This window comes from Lepidothrix coronata, unplaced genomic scaffold (assembly GCF_001604755.1).
Source record: "Lepidothrix coronata isolate B3197 unplaced genomic scaffold, Lepidothrix_coronata-1.0 Scaffold43, whole genome shotgun sequence".
In the NCBI taxonomy this organism is placed as follows: Eukaryota; Metazoa; Chordata; class Aves; order Passeriformes; family Pipridae; genus Lepidothrix; species Lepidothrix coronata.
This window is the reverse complement of record NW_016690223.1, coordinates 1792673-1815968: the sequence shown is the minus strand read 5'-3', so window position 1 is coordinate 1815968 and position 23296 is coordinate 1792673. Positions and strand designations below refer to the sequence as shown.

At 38.6% G+C, this 23296-nt stretch overlaps 1 protein-coding gene across 2 annotated transcripts in view; it reads left to right on the top strand.

Annotated features, from left to right (window-relative positions):
* KCNK13 (potassium two pore domain channel subfamily K member 13) overlaps nucleotides 1-23296 on the top strand; it is an 80264-nt gene that overhangs the window by 42877 nt on the left and 14091 nt on the right. Inside the window, exons 2-3 of one of the 2 annotated variants that reach the window (XR_001874601.1) lie at nucleotides 10403-12474; nucleotides 19644-19646. Coding sequence is in view for 1 of the 2 variants with exons in the window: in XM_017813917.1 (XP_017669406.1) it covers nucleotides 10403-11295 (893 nt within the window). In the remaining variant the exon portion in view is untranslated. Of the gene's footprint in view, nucleotides 1-10402; nucleotides 23003-23296 lie in introns of those variants that run through there. The other variant, XM_017813917.1, reaches the window with a different exon arrangement.

Genomic DNA, 23296 nt, shown 5'->3' with positions numbered 1-23296 from the left:
TAATTATTTGCTTCTTTTCCAAAGCAAAACATGCTGCTCAGATGGGGAATAAGTACTGTGAATGATGAGGTTAGAAGCATTTAAACCTATTAGCAGTGCAGGTGGCATCTTCAAAACTTCTAGAAAAAGCCAGGACTTTACTTTGTCAATTTTTCAAGGGTTTTAAGATGAATCAAGTCTACCGTATTTGGAGTTATCTGTGCATTTCTTCTTCCTATGAAAGAATATGTAATTAATTAAATAGGTGATACTGCAGTTTTGGGATGAACATTTTTAGTCAAATCTTTCTCAGCTTCACTATTTTCATAAGCAGAATGTGAAAAATAATAGATGGTAGCTGATATAGTCTTTGGAGTAGCCTGACATTACTCAGGTTGAGCAGCCTACTCTAGTGGAAGGTGTCCCTGCCCATGACAGGGAGATTGGACGAGATGATCTTTGAAGGTCCTTCCCAACCGAGAGCGTTCTACAATTACTTGACAAACTCAGATTTTATTCCCGTGTCCATCCATCAGCCCCCTCAGCATAAGTTTTTTCTTTCAAAATGTCAAAAAGGTGAGAAATTGCCTTTGCCCCTTTTATAAGTCCTAGCTTTTGAGACACAGATCAATGGGTAAGAAACTCAGAGATGATCAAACAGAAGTTCATCATCATATGCTCATCGCAAGCACTCGCAGAATTGCCAGTTCTCAGTGATATATATTCAGTGATGAATATTCACTGAAATCTCTGATAATGTTGGCTGTCATCACTGTCTGCCAGTTTTTGTAATTTTAATCACAATATTAATATCTGCTTCTGCTTTTATATGGAATATTCTAAATCCTTACTATACACCATGCCAATAGCCTTTTCTATGTGGTGTAAGCTCGTGGGCCTTGTTTTATATTTGTAGTTCCTGCAGCACCTGCTTGGAAACTGTGAATTTTTTTGCCTTTATTCTTAGCTTTTTGGGGCTTTCTCTCAGTCTCCAAGGAACTAAAGCAGTGTTTGTGCTGTCTTTTATGCTATGCTTCTTTGATCAATCCTTCAGTTTGATGTATCCAAGCATCAGGCCAATCTAATTTTCTGGGTGAGGTTTTCATTTCCTTGGAGGTAGCAAGGCTGAGGCCCTTGGCACATGGTGGTTCCGGTAGCGATTGCTACCAACCTTCCTCTCTGCCATCAAGATAAGACTTGAAATTGATTAGGAAAATGTAATCACACACAAACACACCTGCACATATACTATTCCTTCTCCTACAAAAAATGTAATTTTCTTATCTGTGTCCAGCTTCCTTACGGCCTGTAATGCTGCAGATTTTTTTTCTTTACTTTTTTGAGCTTAACACTCACAGCTGAGGTCTTTTTGCTTTAGTTGAACCACAAGGGACATTGTTGCATAAAGTTGTTGGTATTTAAATCCAGGGAAGAGGATTCAAAAAGACACCACTTGGTTTTTTTCATCAGAGGGGAACCAAAAAGCCTACATTATTTCCCATAGTTTTACCCCTAAATGAGAAGACATGCTAAAGCTTTACTCTAGAGAAAAGCTGTATATGCCAACAATAAAACTCACAATAAGCAAATTTAAACAGACCTTTGAAAATTCTTAAAATAAAACCAGTTTTGTTCTATTTAAAAGGAAAATTTTAGAGTAGATGAACCTATAGCTCAATTAGTACACACCATTATGTTCCTTTGCCTTGATAGTTGGAGTTATTATGTTTATACAGACTGATTGACTGCAAACAAACCCTTGGAACAGCATTAATTACATGCACAATTCAGATGAATTATTATCCTGCCACAATGAATAATGGCTTGAAGTTACTGTTATTTGTTAGTAAGGTACACTATTCCACAGGAAAAAAAGGTTTCTATATATGTATATCAATTTGATTCAGATGTAACTGTATGTATTTTCCAGTTTTGCATATATATGAATCTTATCCACAGAACTAACACTCATCAGTATTACTGTACCCTTACCGAGGTAGCAGCTGTTAAGGATGTTTTAGCACAGGGTTTCAGGTTGTCTTGGTTTCAGACACATGCAGGCACAAGTACCTTTTCATACAACATATTAAAATTAAGATGTGATTAAATATTAAATAAAAATGTTAATAAAATGTATATGATTTAATTAGACAAATGTTTCTATGTTTTGAGGCTAAATAAAAACTACACAAACCTTTAAATGACTGTTACAAGGAAATTTGAAAATAGCAATAAGGTACTCAAAACTGAGCCCTGTTCTATCCCTATAGAAACACAAAAGATGTACAGACTTACAAATCTATCTAGGGCTGATGGAAAGACACTAGGCATAGCACCTCTGGCATCAAAAACTACATAAAAATTATAAATGGAAACCCAAAGGTAGGCGTAAAACATTTATACATTGAATTTATTATCACACAGGAGCTGTAACAAGGCTGTGTACATCTCTTACAGAAGACCTGGAGTGAACCTGGAATAAAATATAACCTTAATCATATAAAGCAGAATGACAAGGTTCCATAAATTATCTTATGTGAAAAACTTACAATGATGAAAATTACAGACTTCCAAAGAGTCATGTATTATTAAGGGCCACACAGACATTATAACGGTGGTGTCAACAGACCCATCAAGATGTCTATTAAAATTGATTTTTTATTATATTTTTCATTTAATGTTGTCCCTTCAGCATTTTTCTACTTATGTCTTTTAGATTTCTTAGCATTGGAAGCTTTTCCTAAGCTAGGTTTCTGTTCAAGGCAGAACATACAGTTTCTATATGTGAAGTGAGAGAAGAAGGGCAGTAACAGGTACCCAGCTCTCCAGACAGGTTTTAACAGTGACTCACTGTGAGCTGAACTTTGCTGTGTTAAATACAGCACACACTAACAAAAAAACAGCTTTTCTGATGTTTTCCAGAACAAATCAGTGAAAGCCCAAGGTTTTGCTATTTCTAACCTTGAAGTCCCATTCACACTTGGTGTAACACTAGCCTACATTTGTGTCACAGGGTTGCATTTACAAAAGCCTGTACTCAGAGGGTGTGCACAACCTCTTCTGTTATGCACAATCTCTTACACAAGTCCTCTACCCCCCTACTGGCACAGACTGAGCACACGACTCATGCAGTCCTTGAAGGATTATCTCTCTCCAGTCCTTCAGCCTCATTGAAACTGGCAAGAGTGCTGTCTGTCAGCTGTGACAAGTCTTCAAACAAGTTAGAGAGTGAAAAAGATCTCAGTACATATGAGAAAGTGTAGCTTGTATTTGGGTAACTGTATTTATTGTTTCATCTATACCTTAGTTTCAGCATCAGTATTGTCCTTTAGGAATAGACTGAACCCCGCTAGGAGCTCTGCAGAAGGTTACATCTCTCATCCTGCCTGTGCATGACATTGCAGGTGCAGACTGGCAGAGATGGAAGCCACAGTACTCAGCAGAGGTCCCAGGTCACCAAGCAGCTAAGCACTCATCATAGCAGTCTGTTTGCAGATATGACTCAGCTGTAATAGCCCTGGAGTCATTTCCAGCTTTTACAGCTCTGGAGTGCTGGAGATGCCCAGGCAGGAGGTGCAGAGCTCACTCGGGCGGGTAGATCTGGAAACAGAAGAGAATACAGCACATAGCCATGTATCCCTGCCTCCCTGGACAGGCTGAGCCTTTCTGCCCCACGTAGCCATCTGCACAAAAAATTGCATTGCCAATTAAATAAATGCTACCACACACCAGGCTGTCCCCAGTAAAATATCGTTTTGTCAAATAATTGTTGCATTAAAGGAAAGGTTCATGGCTAGCTCATCCTCCCCTCCTTATCAGAGAGAGGATCAAGATGCTGAAATTAATGGTTGTGACAACATGTATGGAGGTGTTTCACCAGCCAGCCATGCAGTTCAGATGCTGATCTTCCACTGATGGAAAATCACAGAGGTGTCTGTGTGCATATGTGTGTGTGTGTGTTTCTGCATCAGTTTAGCAAAATAAGTGTGTGTGTGTTTCTGCATCGATTTAGCAAAATAAATGACACGAGATTTTTTTTCATATCAGAAATTGGACCCAAGTGCAGGTTTGTTGCTGTCATCAACAAACTGTTAGCTTTTAGCTGCTGTTATTTGTGACAGCACTGTGCCTGCTTCTATGGTTGTGTGCTCTTACACAGTGGAAGTCTCACAGAAATGAATCTTTTTCTTCTCTTCCTGGAAAGAAGGACTTAATGTCCTCATTCCTTTCTGGAACAGGACACTGTTACAAGCTTGCTGATACAGCAATGTCATAAGGGCAGTGATGTGACAATATTTGGGAGTACTTTAGCAGTTCCTTCAAGAGTCTCTACAGGTGAGAATTACTCCAGTAGAACTAGTTTTGCTAGGACAACTTATTCTGCTCAGAGAGCATCAGACTAGGCTATTATGGCAGAAGTGAATTTTGCCAAATTATTAGTGTCTGCACACTGTCAGAACTGTACACAGTACAGGACATTTTCTCAAGTCTTTGAAGTATAGCTTCTGTTAGAGTTGTTTCTTCTGTCCCTGTTTTAGAAGCACAAAACATCCTTATGTAGATAGTTCACTGCAGAATGTGTCTCAGGGAAGGAGGATCAGTATCTTTGCAGGTATCTAAAGACTTCCTATATTTCTCTTTCCTAATTACTATTTTCTTGATGATTTTTTCACTGCAGTTGAAAGTCTTGATCCTGTTTAGTTTTGTTCACAACTTTCATGATCCTCAATCATTTTCTTGTGTTTCTGTTCCACTGGTGAAATTCATAATTTCCCCAGTGATTCACTTCCAAAGTAGAGCTGATAAACAAATAAACATAAAATACATTAGGAATACAGACACAATATCACAAAGAGCTCTGATTGTAGGCTAAACTGGAATGTTGTTTTCTGATGATATTTATATTTCTGACTTCACAATGATTCATTATTGTTGCTATAGCATTGCCCCCTCTTTCTACCCACTTCCTCTTTGTGGGAAGGGCAGGAGTAGCAAACTGCACACATTCAAAAAGGAAATGAAAACTCTCAGAAAAGAGAGATATTTTGCAGAACAATAGAAAGACCCAATGTTGTGATGTAAAATTGACTGTGAAATCTATATGTCTGTCCTAGTCTTCCCACACACACACACTATATGAGGTGCTCCAAGCTTCGTTCATGAGGGATTAGGTTTGATGAACTGTTTCTCATACCCTTTCATGGCACCAAGTGCACCGGGAAATGAAAACTCAAGTTTTAGTTAATGCAACCTGTGAATGTCAGGACATGCAGAATTAAAACACAAAATGTCCAACCATGTATCACCAGGCAGAGAGAGATAAGTGTGGGTAATGATCCAGGAAAAATACCAGTGGTTGGTAGCACTGAAACAGTTTACAGAACAGAAAAGATGAAATGACCTAAGATTGGCCTGAAATGGGCAGTTGGATTCTCTGAGGCTGAGTGCTGTGTGTGTGACATGTCAGGATGTGGGGGGTGTGAGTCCCCTGAGCTGTGCACCCTGGCTGTGTCTGGGTAATGGGATGTGGTGGGTCTGGGGGACCTGGGCAGAGCGAGAAGGGCTGGATGGGAACACTGCACAGCCTCATAGCAGAGGGATGGCTGTTGGAGGAGGGAGGTGTTTTAATTCACCTTTTCTAGATTTTCAGGGACTGGTAGATCAGGGTATTGAGGAAAGAGAATAGAGAAACAAGATTTTTTTTTTTTTGTAGAATTGATTAATTATAAGAAGTTGATGCCTGTTTCCTCTTGTTAGGTTTCAATATAATCATTTTACTGTTAGATTCAGACTAATATCTGCTTAACATTTTTCACTGTTTGCTCTCTGTTGGAGGAGTCTGCTTTAGGAGAATTTCCTGTTGGACCTCAGTCCTTCTTATCGAACTGGCTATTGATAAGAATTACAGCTGCTTGCTTTTCTCCATTTATACCCAGTACTTACTTCAGGAAATCATAAAGGATGATTATATTATACTATCGATGTGATTTCACTTTTTAATTTTTCTTTTGTATGAGTGTATCCTTTTGGAATGTCCACACAATATAAACTGAACACACAGGTGGATTTTATAATGGTTTGCACTAACAGACTTCATAATAGAAATTTTGCTGCCAAAATAAAATCTGAAAATTTATTTTGCATAGGAGGTGTGTTTAGAAAACTTTTACTGACTCTACTTGGAGTATAAATTCCTTCCAACTTCAAAGAAAATTGAAGCTACAAGGAATGTACTTCCTCAGTTCAGCTGAATATTAGGAAAGATAAAACCGTTTATAGTGGTCAATGAATCATGGGGCAAATCAGTATCATACTGATTTCAAAATAGGAACCTGAAATTTTTACTAAGAAGGCTGCCTTCATTGCTGGGCTGGTAAAGTTAGGATTTGTCATGCCTTTCTATCAATGGTGGTATTACAATGCCATGTCTGCAGATGTGTCTAACAAATTGATTGAAACACTTTTTAGTACCTTAAAAACATTCAATTTTTTCAACTCAGAATGATCTGATTCCCACTTGATTAACTATAATTTCAGTTACTCAAAATAACTCTTTCAAGAAATGTCACCCAACTTGTAAAATAAAATTCACTAAGTTTGATCAGCATTCTCTCATACCATAAAATCATCAGCATTTTTTTCCTGAAGTTGCTTCTTGTTTTTATTTCTTCATCACAAAAAGCAATTTTGTATTTTCAAATAATCTCCAAGTGTCAGCCCAGTACTGGTTTTATTTCCTCTTTTATACAATTTCATAATTTCATTCTGCATTTGCTTCCCAGTCTGCAGTGTAACTTCTTTCTCTTTCACTGTTTTGCTCTATGGGTCAGGCTGGTACTGACATTATTCACTGAGTCATTTACCTTTGATACGTTTGACTGTTGGTTTCTCTTCTATTCCTTGTACTTGAGTAGTCTCTTTCAAATTGCCAGGACCAAAGCTTTTTGTGAAGGACTTTCGAAAGAACTCAAACATGAAAATGCTGCATAACAGAGTGTGCTTTATAGCCTAAAATCAGGTCTGGTGCACAGAAAAGAAAAGGTAGCAAGTGTGACAACCATTTGTAGAACAGGTTGCAAAGATGTTCCTGGAAACCATGGGTCAGTAAGTCTGTCTTCGATAGAGGCACGTTAGGGAAGTGTAAACAAGAATATAATAGGTCAGGACATTTAAAAAGGTGATGCAGCTTTTGCAGAGGGAAGTCACATCTCACAAAAATTACAGTGTGTCTGGACTTTCAAAAAGCTTTTACACAAATGTCTTCCCCAAAGCCTCTAAAGAAATAAAGAAATAAAACCAATGGGATGAAAGGTGGAGTTCTACTATTGATAAAGAATTGTTTAAAAAGAATAGCAGAAAAGTCTAGGTATCAATAGTCAGTTTTCAAAATGAAGGCAGATTAACAGCAAAGTCTCTGAGGTTCTTTTCTGACAACTGCACATTTTAACAGTTATAAAAAATATAAGAAAAGAGATAAATACATAACAACATTTCCTTAGGATAATCAACTATAAACCTGACTGTAATGAAACATGGAAGGCCTGTTCATCCCTGGTTCAGTTTGTAAGGTACTCAGCATCTCAAGTGGCATGTCAGAGAGAGCCTCAGCTGCTATGCAGAAACCTGCCAGACATTTACTCACATTACGTTTTGGAAAAAAAAAATTAAATTCCACAATATTTCAGTGGCACCCTACACTCCATTCTTCTTTTCTACAATGAAAGAAAAAAAAGGCATTTTATAAGAAAAGTAGGGAGTTTGTAGTTTTGATATTTTGAAATGAAAAGTTTTATCATAAAAATTCTGAAATAATAGATTTAATTTAATTTCAACTGTGTCAACCTTTTACAATTTTTCCCTCTTGCATTTCTTGGCTGAAGCAATTCACTAGATTTACTTAGATTTATACGTATTTCAGACACCTCAGAAGTCCATTTGGGGAAAAATGCATTTACTGTCAAACAAATACTGATCTATAATATGGTGTCACAAATTAATCCCAGTTGTAATATGGTGATGGTCAAAGTTAACCAGGCATAATGTGGCCCAATACATCGAAATACAGGGCATTTCAGGAAATGAAATAATTTCTGGGACTAAAAGTTTACAGCTCATTATCTTTAAAGGAAAATTTGTTAAACTAATATCTTTATACTGCTTTCAGTTTTTCTATTACAGCATTTCTTTGGAAATGTTAGTATCGATTGCTATCATATAGAGGTCTGTAAATAGAAAAACTAATTAAAGTTTTACATTTAATCCAGAAGGTAAAAAAGAGGGCTCCCCTGAAGAGGAGGAGATGACAAGGGACAGTCACCCTGAGACTCACTGCCTCTCTGGATCAATGTCCTGCATCTTTTGGTATTCATGGTTCACCATGATTTCCCGATGCCTGTTGAGTTCCTTTGTAAAGCCTTTGCTAGTGATTTTTTTACCCACACAGAACTGAACTCAGCAACAAAATCCAGTTAACTAAACAAACAAACCTGAGGAGCTCAGGCTCTGGCCATGACGCCAGTGGCAGGAATCTGTGGGAGGCAGCCCAAAAGCCGGTGCCAGAGGGTCCTCACCTCTCCATCTCTTTCCAGCCTTCATCTGCTTCTCTTCTTCAAGGAAAAGGGGGGACCGGGATGTGGCAGCCCCTCACTGCCCTTCCCACCGCTGCTTTAGGCAGATCCCACCAGGCTGCAGAGAGATTCCTCTTGTCCATTGGTCTTTACGCCTCTGTCCACAGGGTGGAGGTCATGACTTGCATATAAGCCAGCCTGCACAGAAAATAAGCATCAAAGCTAGGATTATAGAGACATCAGATCATGGAGCAGAATGGGAAGGTGGAAAGCAAGAGGAAATATTTGTGTGCCAAGGGGAACAACAGCAAAAAGATCATCTTGTCACGAAGAACATTTTGCCTTTGTGGTTTGTCTCTTGTTATGTGCCACCCACACAGAGCTGCAGTCCAGCTCTCTCTAGCACAGAAATTTAATGAGGAGGCTGGAGACTCCTGTAGGACCACTTTATGCTGCAGTTTGATTGTGGATCAGGTAAAAGTGCAGTGACCCTTGGGAACCCACATTTGGAGCTGTTATTAGCAGGGATTGTGCCGGAGGGGTGAAGCTGAGGGCTGTCACTTAACAGTGTGAGGACCGTTGTTAGAAAGGAATCTGTGTTGGTAGCAGGTCTCCAGTGAAGGGAAGAGGAAAATAGTTCAGCACTGATGGAAACATGGTCTTTTCACACTGCATTTGTCTTGTCTTCCAAGCACAAGTGTATCACATTAAATACAATTTCCTTTATTTCCAAGAGCCTTATATCTTTATTTCATAATTAGCATCTCATAATTACAAAGAGAAAGAAACAAATAATGTCTCATGTCCTGTATGATTTTTCTGTCCTCTCAGCAAGATTGTTTTGGCTTAGTTGTTCAGTTATGTAATCTCTTATTAATCCTATTAAAACAGCAGCAAAGATTTATCATGAGTGTTACTCCAATTTGCTCAATGGTGTTCTGAACATACTTTTCATTCTTTAGTAATATCTTATCAAAACAAGGTTGTCTTATCAACAGCTTTAACTGAAACAAAATTACTATTTTCAGGCTTTAGGATGGGAAGGATTTGAGAGAAGACCGAAGCACCTCTGGCCTGAGAAATCCCGTTACAGGGAATCAGACCAGAGGAGATTTCTGATAAGACTTACATACAGGCTTGAGCTGTGGAGTGGGACACAGAGAAATAGGAAAAATTCAGCAAAGCTGATTTAAAAAGGGGTTGATAATGGGTGACAGACACCAGGGTCATGTGCAGGGCATCTTTAACGCCTACTGGGGACCTTCCTGAGGGTCTGCTGATTCCGTTGGGGGCTGGTGTGTGCCCCCAGCCTAGGCATACACAGCCAGGCTACAGTGGGTACTCAGTGCTGGGTGGTGCACCACTTGCACTTATCTCAGGAGCCAGGTGAGCCTCAGAAAAATTTCACCTTGTGTTACAAAGATTTGGTAGGGATAGACCCCTGGAAGTCAAGAGCCACCCCCAGGACAGACCCCTGGTGCAGAACAGCACCTTAGAGAAGAAAGCAGGTGTGATAATTCCAAAGCCTGGAAGCCATCCGAGGCACAAGGAGAGAAAGAGTGAACCTAGCAACCCGACCAAAACTCTCCACTAAACTTTCTTTTCTTTCTATGTTTTCTTCTGCTTTTTGTTTCATTCTGATTCTGGAGGAAATAGTGGCATGCATTCCTTCCCCTTATGGCTGGGACAAGGTCAAGCACAAGTGGGTTACACCTGGGGAGAGTGTCCTTACTTTTTTGCAGAGCTGAGCTGTACTACAGGGATTTGCTGCCAGTTTGTCGATCTTGCATGGGATGAAACTCCTGACATGGTAACTATAGTTTTATTTTTTTCAACTGTTCTGCTTTGTCTTCCAGGGTTTGGTATGACCACCCCAGCCACCGTTGGAGGCAAAATTTTTCTGATATTTTACGGCCTTATAGGATGTGCAGGGACCATTTTGTTCTTTAACCTGTTCCTGGAACGCTTGATCACAGTCATAGCTTATGTCATGAAGTCCTGCCACGAAAGACAGCTGAGGAGGAAAGGTGTTCTCCCTCACAACGGCCGGCGGGGCTCAGGGACGTCGGAGGTGGACAGCCTGGCGGGCTGGAAGCCCTCTGTGTACTATGTCATGCTGATTTTATGTGTAGCATCACTCATCATTTCCTGCTGTGCCTCTGCAATGTATACACCAATTGAAGGGTGGAGTTACTTTGACTCACTTTACTTCTGCTTCGTGGCCTTCAGCACCATAGGTTTTGGTGACCTGGTCAGTAGCCAGAACATCAAGTATGAAAGCCAAGGCCTTTACCGCTTTGGCAATTTCGTCTTCATACTCATGGGGGTGTGCTGCATCTATTCCTTATTCAATGTGATCTCTATTGTGATCAAACAATCCATAAACTGGATATTAAAGAAGTTGTCCTGCAAGTGCTGCCACAGATGCCAAAGAAGATTATTTCGTTCAAGGAGGAACGTGGTAATGCCTGGAAATGTGCGCAGCCAGAGAAACATCTCCATCGAGACTGATGTTGTCAATGAGAGTGACACAGATGGACGCCGTCTGTCAGGAGAGATGATCTCCATGAAAGACTTCCTGGCCTCAAATAAAGTCTCATTGGCCATCATGCAGAAACAGCTGTCAGAAACTGCTAATGGGTATCCAAGGCAAATGAGTTGTAATTCAAAGCAAAACGGATTCTCTGGTGGGGTTGGAGCCCTGGCAATTATGAATAACAGACTGGCAGAGACAAGTGTGGATAGGTAAAATTGTGACAGTAATAACGGTGAAACAGTGTGAGCCATTTCAACAAGTATTGAAACAATGTGAATGAAGTGGAAGTAGCTAGGGAGAGAGTGCCACCAGAGGCTGGGATGAATGTGAAGGGCATACCTCCTGATGGAAGACCGCTGACACTTTTGGGGGGCTGTCACTTAATGTTTTTGAATTGCACCAGTCCCAGCCTTCCTTATTTCCCATCCCTCTGCTTCTCAAGCAGGTCACTGCAGAAGGAATTTAATTTAGCCTCCAGATCAAATTTCCATGTCCTGTTCTTTTCCATTTATGTGAAACACAGATTTCAGGATAAGAAATATGTGGGATGGGAAGAAACCAAGTGTCTACTGAACACATCCTTAATTCAAAGATTTTTTTTGAGCTTTCTGTCTTATTCTCATCATACCTGTTTCCTGAAAGTAGTTCATCTGAGACCAAAAGAGGAATAAGACTTTCTCTATGATATTGCAGATCTAATTTAATGAAAAATAGTATGAAAGTTGGTAGGTATATTTTGGGGTTATTGTGATGCGAATGAGGAGAGAATTTTGCCCTTAGAATTTAATTTAGTCTTTCCTTTAAGAGGATACTGTCAAAAGTGATAGAATAAAAATTTATCCTACTTTTGTTTTCTTCTCTTCATTTGCAAAACATGATTTTTTCCAAGGCTACTTTTTCATCTAGAATCGAATCACTGTGGCTTTCTGTTTCAAAAATATCAAATTAAATTAAAAACTGATGTATTTATGAGTGGTATGAATTATTCGACAGTAGCAATCAGAGACTTTTCAACTTTCTGTTCATATTTGGCTCAATTGTGACTGAAGCAATTGAGTATCAGCATTGTGTAGTGCAACTAGTAACTGAGTTTACGCAACAGGCTTTAGTATGCAATTAGATTGTCATGCCAGCATCCAGGTATTATTTTAATGACTGTGATCACAGAATCACTTTGGCAGTGTCCTTTTTCTCTTTCATGTAATTCTGTAATTCTTCCCCTGTTTCTCTGGCTTTTGGTGATGATAATGACAGGATCCTGATTAGGGAGGTAGAAAATGTTTAACTCCTCATTTTTCTCAATGAAATGTTCTGAGTGTTCATTATGACTAGAAAAGAAATTTCAATGAGAAGAGTAATTACAGTGAGAAGAACATGAAAACAGGAAAAGAGGTGATCTTTAATGACAGTGAAATCATCCTTTTTAATAGGTAACTGGAGAAATAAGGGATCAAATTACCATAAAGTCTGGAAAGAATTTAAGGCAGACTGGGCTGAATTCCTGATTCTCCTTTATCCATGCAATGCATTAAAGCTAAATAGTATATGAGAGTGTAAATAAGCAGAGTTGGTCACAAAGGACTGGAAAGGAATAGTACATGCATCAGGACTAAATGTTGCCTCACAGCCAGAAAGACTTTCAGAATACTACCATTTTAGGGAATTTAAAACACCATATGCAGTTCTCATTTTCTCTCATACAGAACAATGCAAATAGCCTCTTCAGTTTAGTTTCTAATGGGAATTAATAACATATCCTATTTCTTCGTTCTGGCCAAAAGTTCTTTTATTTAGGTTTCTAATACTGTAGAATAACATTCTGATACACATTTAAAGCAATATTTGAATTTGAAAACAAAAGCTTGGAATTCTTTCATATAATAAACTAACCCCAGATATTCAACAAATGTATTTAACCAGTGAAAAGAATTGCAGTCTCTTTTGACTTTATTAGAGGTAAAATCCTGATTTAAAGTCAAATCCTACTGTCCTTAGTTACAAGGAAAGCTCAAAGCTGAAGTCATTAGTCCAAATTCTGATATTTATCAACTCAGCTGTGCAGCAGTGGAATAACCCTAGCAGTATCCCTTCATATTTGCATCCATGTAAAATCTGAACCAGCTCCCAGACCCTAACTTTGGTGAGAAAAGCAGTCTTATTTGGTTTTTTGTGGAGTTACGTATTAGCAAAAATTGCCACAGAGTTAATTTAGATGGTATTATAATACCCAAGATCCATTACATTGTTACACTTTTTTTTTATCCCAAGACGTTCTTTGTCTCAACCTCACTGAATAAAAATACTTGGATATAAAAAGAGAAAAGTACTACTCTGAAGCCTTCTTTTCAAATTCATCCAGCAATGCCTCTGTTCACTGCCTGTAACACTAAGATCTCATTGTTATCGGTGTATTCCTCGTGCTGCCAACTAGCAGAAATAGTTTAGGACTTGACCCATTGCTTGAGCAATCATTAAGATGACCTTCAGATGGTTTCAACTGCTCTCAAGACATGAGACAGTTATGTTGCTCTGTTTCATTCTTTGTGGTACCAAGCCTTGGTTATTCATCACCACAGAGGAATCTTACCAGCTATTTTCAACACATCTGAAAGCATCTATGGTTGCAAAAGCAAGGGACTAATAAATAGTCTTGATCAAAGAGATTTGGCAAGGCTGTCTGAGATCACTGTTGTACACTAACTCTGCTTTCATTGAGTCCTGACCTTCTGCTCTCTCAAGCACTGCCTTCCTCATGACACAAGCCTGCCAGCTGAAAGGATCTTTGCACTGGTTTTGTGGTTGGATTTCATGTGCACTGAAGATAATGAGGGAATAACGGCACTGATCACCTCTATTCAGATATGAATTGCTGTTCCAGAGATGAAGGACTGGCATATTCTGTCCCTGTGCCATCTTGTATAATGATGTCATCCTGTCCCTAAAAGACCTCTGATTTTGCCGTTGAGTTCATCTTATAGCAGCCACACTATACATTGAATGAGGTAGCTTTACCAAGGAGACCAATATTCTTAGAGAATATTTGGGGATAAATAATAAGACTTTTAAGATCAGAGAGGGAAATTTCTAACTCCAGTCCCATGGTACTACTACAGTGGTTTTTTCTAAAGGCATTGGACAGAGAAATCCTGAAAAGCTCCGTGCATAATGTAGCATTAAGTTATTAAATTCATAAAACATGTGGAGATATAAACTTAAATGTGCCAAAAAAGAGCAGAATTTATCGTAGGAGTGACAAATGCCCATCCTGTGTGAAAAATAAGTTACAGCAAAAATACAGACAACATCACATTTCTTGCATTACTTTTTAAAGTAGCAATGAGGAATTAAAGGAAAGAGAGATCTTATTTCAAAGCTGTGTAAATTTTAATGCCATATTGTTTAACACTAAAATCTCAGTCAACAACAGAAACCTGCTTTCACAAGTAATGTGTTTCCCTATTGCCTGCTGAATTTGCATGATGGCTAATGAGATATGGGTGTGGGTTTTTAAGGCAAAAATGCTTTGTTGGAAACCTTGGATGTATTGAGCCTCTGAATCTGCACTTAAGAGGTCAGCACTTAAAGAGTACTGCTAAAATCAGTGGGTTAATCTGCAGGTTGGAGCCTGGCAGATTGAAACTCAAAAGTCCTTAAAGGAGTAATCTACTGGAAGTTAGCCCTAGTTATGCCACAACTTAATAATATCATTATTGAACAATATAATTACTACACATTGGAAGGAAATATCTACTGCTAACCAAAATACAATCAAATAAGTAAAGATAGCTCTTAGGATTTTCTGCCTAGTTTAGATTTTGTAACTTTTGTGCATCAGATGCTTTGCTGGGTATGTAGATGTCAAAGCAGCTACATTCATTTATCTCCATGAAGGACATGGATCTCTTTTTGCAAGGACATGAATAGACTTTTTAAAGGCATTTAATTCCTGCTGAAAGTCAATTCACTTCCCACCACACATTGACTTTCAGTAGAAGTCAGGTACCTAATTCCCTTAGGCAATTTCAGAATCCCAGCCATATATTAGGTTTTGAATCTAAGCTGACCTGACAGTGTCCCTGAAAAGTTCAAACACTTGGAGCAAAGTTTTGGTGCTGCAGCACTCTAATAGCTGAGTTCATTTATCTAAAAGCCTTTTATGGTGAAAGCTTTGCATCAACCAAATAACACAAGCAATGTTTACAGTTTGTTTGATTTAATCTTGGCCTTTGACAGATTTAATTATATTCGACACATTTATAAATTAGAGAACAAAGAGAAGGTAAGGCTGGACATGAAAACCAAACCAGCTCCATTTCTCAGACTGAATTAATCACGAGAAAGAGGTCAGGTTTGGAAAAAAGCTTCTTGATTAACATTATATTTGAATTAAGTTTCTCTGGAGATGGAGGGTATTAAGTTGTTCGGGTGACTCCTTTCCAACAACTGTGGAAGTGGAGCTGTTTGTGGGACCCGCTGATGTCCCCACTCTGGGAACTGAAGCTCAGTGAGCCTTAGCTGAGAGAAGGGTCAGCATTTCAAGTAATACAGTTGGCATCTCTTGTTGTTTTGATTTATATTACTAACACTCGGCTTATATAGCAATTTCTTAGATTCTTCAAGAAGTAGTGAAGTTATTTTGTCCGATTTCATGTACAAACTGTAGAGAATCACCAAGTGTTTTCTTTCCCCTGGGTAGAAAATACTGCCAAGTACAATGTGCCTATTTGAGAATGTTCAGAGTAGTTTTTTGCTTAATCCAGGAAATAAGAATGCAATCCCTTCCCTGTTCTGTATTTTCCAAGCATCTATGAGCAACAATGCCTACACAATACTCTGCTTATTGCTTACAAGGTCGCAATTCACTAGGAAAATTAAAGCCATTGCTCATCGATGTGGACCAACACAGTCTTATTTTTTATTAGATTTAAGAGAAACGCAGTGTGAACACAAAGAATGGCACTTCAGGTCCAAGTAGGCAGAAGCTTTTTGATATGACCTGTGTTTAAAGAGCTGTTTCATGTCAAACCAGAGAAAAACCCTGTCACTGCAGACTTTCAAGGGCATTAGTAAATGTAAAAACAACCTTGTGGAATAGATGCCCTAAGTTATATTCCGGTTTTCTACAGTTTCACTCTAATATTTACCTGCAGTTTTTATTATTTGAAATTATTTGCAATAATAGAATAAATAATATAAATCTGCAAAGATTTTGAGAGGCATGATAGTCAGATATGTTTTTAATTAAATATTTTTTTCCTCAGGATGCCTAGCTTTTTGTAAAGGGGAACTTTGATGAAAGGCAGAATCAACTCTTTCCAAGCAAGGGTACAGTTTCTGGATTCAAATGGATTTCCTGTTAGGTGTACATGCAGAAGCTCACAGAGAGGCAAGATGGCCTAGTTTTCAAACATTATCTTTTGAAATGTCTTTCAAAGCTATTCCCCTTTTAAAGACATAGAACACTGTCAGTGGTTACTTTTTGTAGTCTTATCTGAGAAAACTTAACCTTGCTTTTTGATATATTTAGAAGAAACAGATGCTCATGAATTAAAAAGAAAATAACCTTACATAACCTTTACATGTATCTCTTGGAGCTGCTGAAATCCTCCTCTTTATCCTAACTTGAAGTTTACATCAGAGTTTAATTTCTCCAGCTCACCAAAGAGGTTTGGTCTTACCAGTGAATAGTCACAGTTCAAAACCAAGAACTCTAAAGTTGTATTTGTTCATCTGTTCTAAATGCTGCAATGAGCCCGTGGGTGCCATCTAGTCTCCAAGCCCTTTTCCAAAGCAGGCCTAGCTAGTTCCTGCCCTTCTCTGTGCAAATATCTGTCATTTGCCGGGCAATGCTGCTTCTGCATGTAGCAATCTGTTCGCAGTGTACTGAAAGTGCCCTTCTCATATGAAATACTGACCACCACCCTGTACCAAGAGAAAGTCACAGCCCCTTCTCTGAGCTATTGCATTTGGGCAAGCACTTAGCTCTAAGTTAAACACATTTCTTCATAAATAGCATTCAGGTAGCTGCTTTTCTCAATCTAATACATAGCAGATGGGTATTTTGATCCCTAGGTATCATTATTGTTGGCACTCTTAATTGAGATGGCAAGGACTGAAAAGGTCAGTCTGCCTGCCCTAGGCTCCTAGGCAGGGTCATTAATTACCCTTTTAGCAAGCAACTTATGGCACTGTGGCTTGGCTCTGCACATTGGATGTGCAGAGTTCTCAGGAGTGGATTCTGATCCACTGAAATCAATGAAGACTTTGCTTCTGGATTCTTTATCTGGCATTTTTCACAAGAATTAATTCCACTTCACAAAATAATCCAAAGAAATGTGACTAGCCTCTTACTTTGCTTTTACCACCAGCTGTGCAAATGCTAATTCTACTCATGCAGTACCGTGTTCTGTGCTAAGTTATTGCCCGGGGACCATTATTTGGTCTACAAAATAATAACCTACTTCTGATGAAGACCTGCTTAAAATTGAAAGTATCCAGATTATTGTCTCTAAGAATTGTTTGGTAGTCATTCATTTCCTCAGCTGAAAAAACTGTGACAAATAACACATCTTCCATGAAAATTCATTTTGTTCTACAAGGGTAGATTTTGCTCTGTGCTGACTGTTTGTGTCAGCTCATTCTTTCCCTCAGCTTTCTTCTCTCAGTCCACACCTGCAAAATCCTTCTCCTTCCTTTTTTTCTTTCCATTTATTTTTATCTCAGTTCATCAAATCTTTCTGCTAGCCAAATATACCATGGGGTTTGTCTCTGCTGAACATTGCACTGGGAAGTGGTCTCTGTCAAAAAAAAAATCAGAACCATACCTCATTTACTAACTGGAATGATAAAAGATGTGGTTTTATTATTTTTCATTCATAGGCATTTGAGTAAAATTTTTTACACCAGTATCAGAGGCAGTGATAAGATATTTTTAAAGCATTTCTGATGTCTTACGGAAGAAAAGTGCAAGGGTTCAGACTGCACATATGTGTCCATGTGTCTCTGCTCTCTTTTACACATTGGCCAGTTTCCAAAAAAATTGCCAAAAGGGAGGACATTTCACACAGAATCAACATCCTACCCCTTTTGATAAATCTTGGCACCCCACCTGAGAAAAGGTCTGAGAGGCAGGCTTGCAACCTGTTAGATACAAGAAAAGCCACACAAAGCAAGTCAGGAGGTAAAGAAAGTGAGGCACACAGAGAGACTGATGTTCTGAATGTTCCATCAGCTGAGAAGGTGTCAAACAGAGCTTACACCTCCTCAGACTTGCAGCATAGATCCAAAGGGTAAACAGCAAGTGTTGTGATATTTTAGCACCTCTAAAAAAAAAAAGATCCCTTTATTCTGTCAGGATTTTAACTTCTTTATTCACAGCTCTATCCCTGCTCTTAGCTCTTCTACCTTCTTGGATGTCTAAGGCTTAATAAATTTGCATAAATAACCAAAACTACAGAAATATTTCACCTGATTTGCAGAAGACCTGGTCCTTTTTTGACACCATGTAATAGGTCTGTGCAATAACAAGAATTATAATCCCCAAACTACAGCCCATGATGATAAGAAAATGGAGAACTTTGTCAAGCTTTAATGAATTTCAAGTGTTAGAGATTTTACAGTTGTCCCAGTCGACCTATTGAAGAACATTTTAATTTTAAACATATTCCCAGATGCTTAATTTAATTCTTCCTTGCTACAGCTGAGGCACATTGTTTGCATTTGAGCCATGCTGAATATGGAGAACAGAATATTCCCTTTCTTTTTGAAAGGGAGGTATTTTTTACAGTAGCTCATCTCAGTCTTTGCTATCCCAGACTAGAAAAATACCCTTCCATATGTGACACTTTCTATAGTTGCTCTGCCATGCTCCAGACTGTGCTTGATCCTTGGTCCACTTTTTATTTTCCTTTCAAGGATGGTGCTCAAAATCAGATAGAGTGACACAGAAAATATGTTGTTAATAGAGCATGGAGCAGCATGATTATTTTCCATATCTTATCTACACATCCTGTTCCTTTAGTTTCTGGGTTGGTGCTTGCTTGCTATTTTAAAACACTGTAGATTCATCTTGAGTTTTTCATGTGCCATCAATGCCAAATTCTGTTCTTGCAAAATTGTTACCCAAACTGTAGTGCCTCCAGTTAGTGCCTATGTACCATTTCATGTACTGTTGTTGAACAGTTTCTATTTTTTCAGACCCCTTTCCCGTATCCATTTTTGTTTGAATCCTAGTCCTTCAGCATCTTTGCCATAAGTGACTGTCTGGGGTCATCTGCAGACTTGAAACTGTGTTCCCTATCCTGTCATCCAAGTTAGTAATAAAAATATGGACCCAGAGCAAGTTTTGCAAAACCTTCTTCCAGTTTGAAACTAAACTACTGCTCTATACATACTGTTGTCCAAACATTGTTTCCCAATCAATTTTACTCTCATATTGTGTTAATTTCATCAAGTGTAGATGACAGTAAGCTGCAATTGCAATATTGTTATTCCTGATGTTCAGATATGAGCTAGAATAGATTTAACTTTCAGATCCTGATAGAATTTGCACAACTGATTAGTCGGTGGAAAAGTGAATCTTGATTAGCAAGGTCTCCAACATAAAACTTCACTCTCTTCTTTTACAGTTACATATTATAAAATAATTGTGTACCCAGAGCTACAGAAGTAGATGAAACTAATAGAAAGATCACATGGAAGAATTCAGTCTGAAAAATACAAAAGTGCTTTGGCAATATATGGAAGAACTTGAGCTGGTTTTTTTCCTCCACAACATGTATTTCTGTTCTACAGATTAAAATACATATAAAAAAGTGAAACATCATCATGGAATATTTGTCTACACATATTATTTTAATTTATATTTAACCTAATCAGCTAAAAGTACCGAAACACGGAATAACTATTTTATTGTGTGTGATAAAAAGGTTTTTCAAGAACATTCTTCCCTTTGATCTGTCTGCCTGTTCGTTATCTTTTTTGAAACATTCTTCTCCTTGAGGGCAGCAGGAATAGAACCATGCGACCAGCAGATGTTAGAAACTTCCTTGCTTCAACACCCAAACAAATCTTGTGGATTTAATGCTGAATGTGAAGGACTGCATTATTAATTTGTCTAGTCATCTTGGCTTATGGTCCAAGCAAATGTTTGTCTGACAGAAAAAAAAAAGGGTATTAAATGTACTTTGCGTTCCCCCCAGGTACAAATCTTTCTTGCGGGGAAGCTGGCTTGAGCTAAGGTTTGCTAGAGGGAAGTCATGCTGCTCTGTCTCTGAACCCTGGAGAGTTACACATTAAATATACAACATTGGCTCTGTAGGAAGTACATCAATACAGTAAAGCCATCACTCTCTTAATCTTGATAAACTTCAGATGAGCTCATGAGAGGAGTTGTATCACGACTGTTTGGCAACAGCAATAACTGTAGTAAGCTGTTTCCAGAACAGAGCTAAATGGGGCCTCTGGAATTAGAGACAATGTAGAACAGGACCGCAGAGAGGAAAGTGATGAGAATTCACTAAACATACTCCTCATCTTCTTACTCTCATTAGGAAGGGACACTGCATGTCAAAGACTGGATGTAGGTTGGGACTTTTAAAAGGGAAGCACTGGTATCCTTTCAGATGCATGGTAAAGTGGAAATTTTTAAGGCTGATTTTTCAGGAAATGTGTAAGCAAATGCATGCAGCATCATGATAATCCTATTGTCATGGTAAACTGCAGCAGGAGAATATGTGATAGTCAAAGTGTATGAGTTGTTATTGTAGGTATAGAGTACTCTTCTGAAGGGAAGAAAAGTACTTAAATATCTTAAACAGTCTAGATTCCTCCTAGATAAAATTTCCAAAATATCCAGATTATTTAGCTGCCTGAATTTGAAATTAGAATTATTTTCAGCCAAATTCCACTGGTCACTTTAAACCAGCAGCTATGTTTCCAACACCAGCCCACTTCAATAGTCCCCTTATACCACAGCTCCATAGAAAGTGGGCAATGTGCCCATGTCACCCCAAATGCCTTCTTCGACATGAACACAGTCACCACACACTTCCCTCTCCGCACACGCAGCTGGGGCCCCTTCATGCCAGGAGGGTTCAAAGGCATGCACAGCCCTATCCCATGAGGGCTGCTGTGTTTGCAGTAGCAAGGAATTTCCTCACTCTTATGACTTGTTTTTATGGTTATCCAGCTCTGATTTTCCCTGGGAGTGGGCTCTCCAACTAGGCAGCCACTCATCCTGTGTGCTTTCCAAGTTCCACGTCTCAAGGTTCCTACCCAGCCATCCACAGTTCATGCACCACAGTAGCAGAAAAGGCTGTGCCTTGGTCTGTCTGCCCAGTCTCTGCAGAGATTTCACTGTCCAGCCAGCAGTTGCCCAGACCCCCTGCTAGTTCCAGGGACAGGTACTCCATCCCCCTTCTTCACAATGACAGCCTAAACCAATATTCAACATTCAGATAGTCTCAACTCCTTTCTGTAATCATGGCAAGGCCACTGTGAAATCCCGTTTTCCACATTTTTAATATGCCCTTCTCCTGCACTACCCCTTCCCCCCTGGCCAGAGCTCCCTAAGGTGGCAGTGGCTGGATAGGCTGCTAAAAGGCCAGGGAACAGCTGGCCCTTCCCTTTCCTGAAGCACACTTCTCTTCTACGCACTTATATTCACAAAATTTGTGGAAATTTAGTACCTTTCACATTTCTACCTCTGCATATAATGTCTTTGAAAATAACCAAGAGGTTCAAATGCTTGAAAAGAGCCCAAACAGTTTAATTCCCAGCTCATTACCACCAACAATTGCAAGCAGGAGGCAGCAACCATGACATGCCTCTAATACTAAGTAGGTATTGTGATGGGAGAAAGGAATCTGCATCTGACTCAGTCCAACTGCCAGGACAAATAGTCTAAAAGCTAATTAGAATCAGAGTATTTCAAGGTAGAATATCAGAATATTTCAGGGACAGTGGAAAATCTGAACAAAGAATAGTGTTTCACATTTATGGAACTAGAGAAAATTCTGGGGCACTCCAGAAACACTGGTATTAGCAAATGTAATACTACAAGCCACTTGAGTATATCCTGTTTTAAAGGGAAAACATTAAATTGCATGAGATAGGTTCTGAATTATACTTATAGAGGCAAGTAAAAAAGCTATTGTCTGTATTTCCAAAGGCAGCAGAATGATGACATCTGCTCAAGATGCAAAGTAAACAAAAAAGAAAAAACAAGTTATAGTGCATTAAGATGTGTTATTGTACTATAAAGATATTATATATTTCATTTTCCTAGTTATTAATAGCTTGACAAAAACATGGTCCTGAAAGTAAAAAAATAAAGGCCAAAGAAAAGCAATTAAAAAAATCCAAATCTGAGGTCCCTAAATGCTTACTTCCCAGGTACATACGTAGAAAAACGGTAGGACTATTTGCAAATCTGAGTCATTAAATAAGTGTGAGTCTTGCTTACACCGTGACTGGAAGGAAGAGGAAAAACAAGGAACAGAGGGCATGACTGAGAAAAGCCAGTCCCTCAGCAGGAGCTGTGCCGGGTGCTCAGGAGGGCAGCTATTCCCTCCTGTGCAGGTGCAACAGAAGTAAGGCTCACATGTCTCACTCAAGTCCCAGGGTGTCCAGCAGAATAACCAAATTACCTCTTGTAGAATAAAAGGAACAGAGCAGATAAATATCTAATATTTCTTTGTCTCCATTGAAAGCATTTAAAAGGATTAAGTTGGGGGGAAAAAAGACCAAAAAAAAGCAAATAAAAGAGGGGGAAAGTGCACTTTTAAGATTATGTTTAGTTAAAGGAGTACAATAATCACATAAAAAATGCAACAGAATTTTTATAATAGCATAAACAATAATTGTGCTATCTGATTAAAATAACACTGCTGAATTTCATTCTTCCAGCCAGATGATGTTTTAAAAAAAAAAATCGCCTGCTCCTGCAAAACATAATTTTTAATAAAAAGTACATATGAAGTTTTTCACTTTAAAAATTGACCTTAAGGATTTGTACCCAAACCTCTGCAGCTATCCCAAGCATTTTTCCTGGTTACTAAAGCTCAAATGCACAAGCAAAGTAAATTTACTTTAGCAACATATCTGTGCAACAACAATATGGATCCCATAACAGAATATTTATTGAAAAAGCAAAATATATGTTTATATATTACAAGCATATCATAGGTTTAATGGTTTGCTACTCTGCCGATGA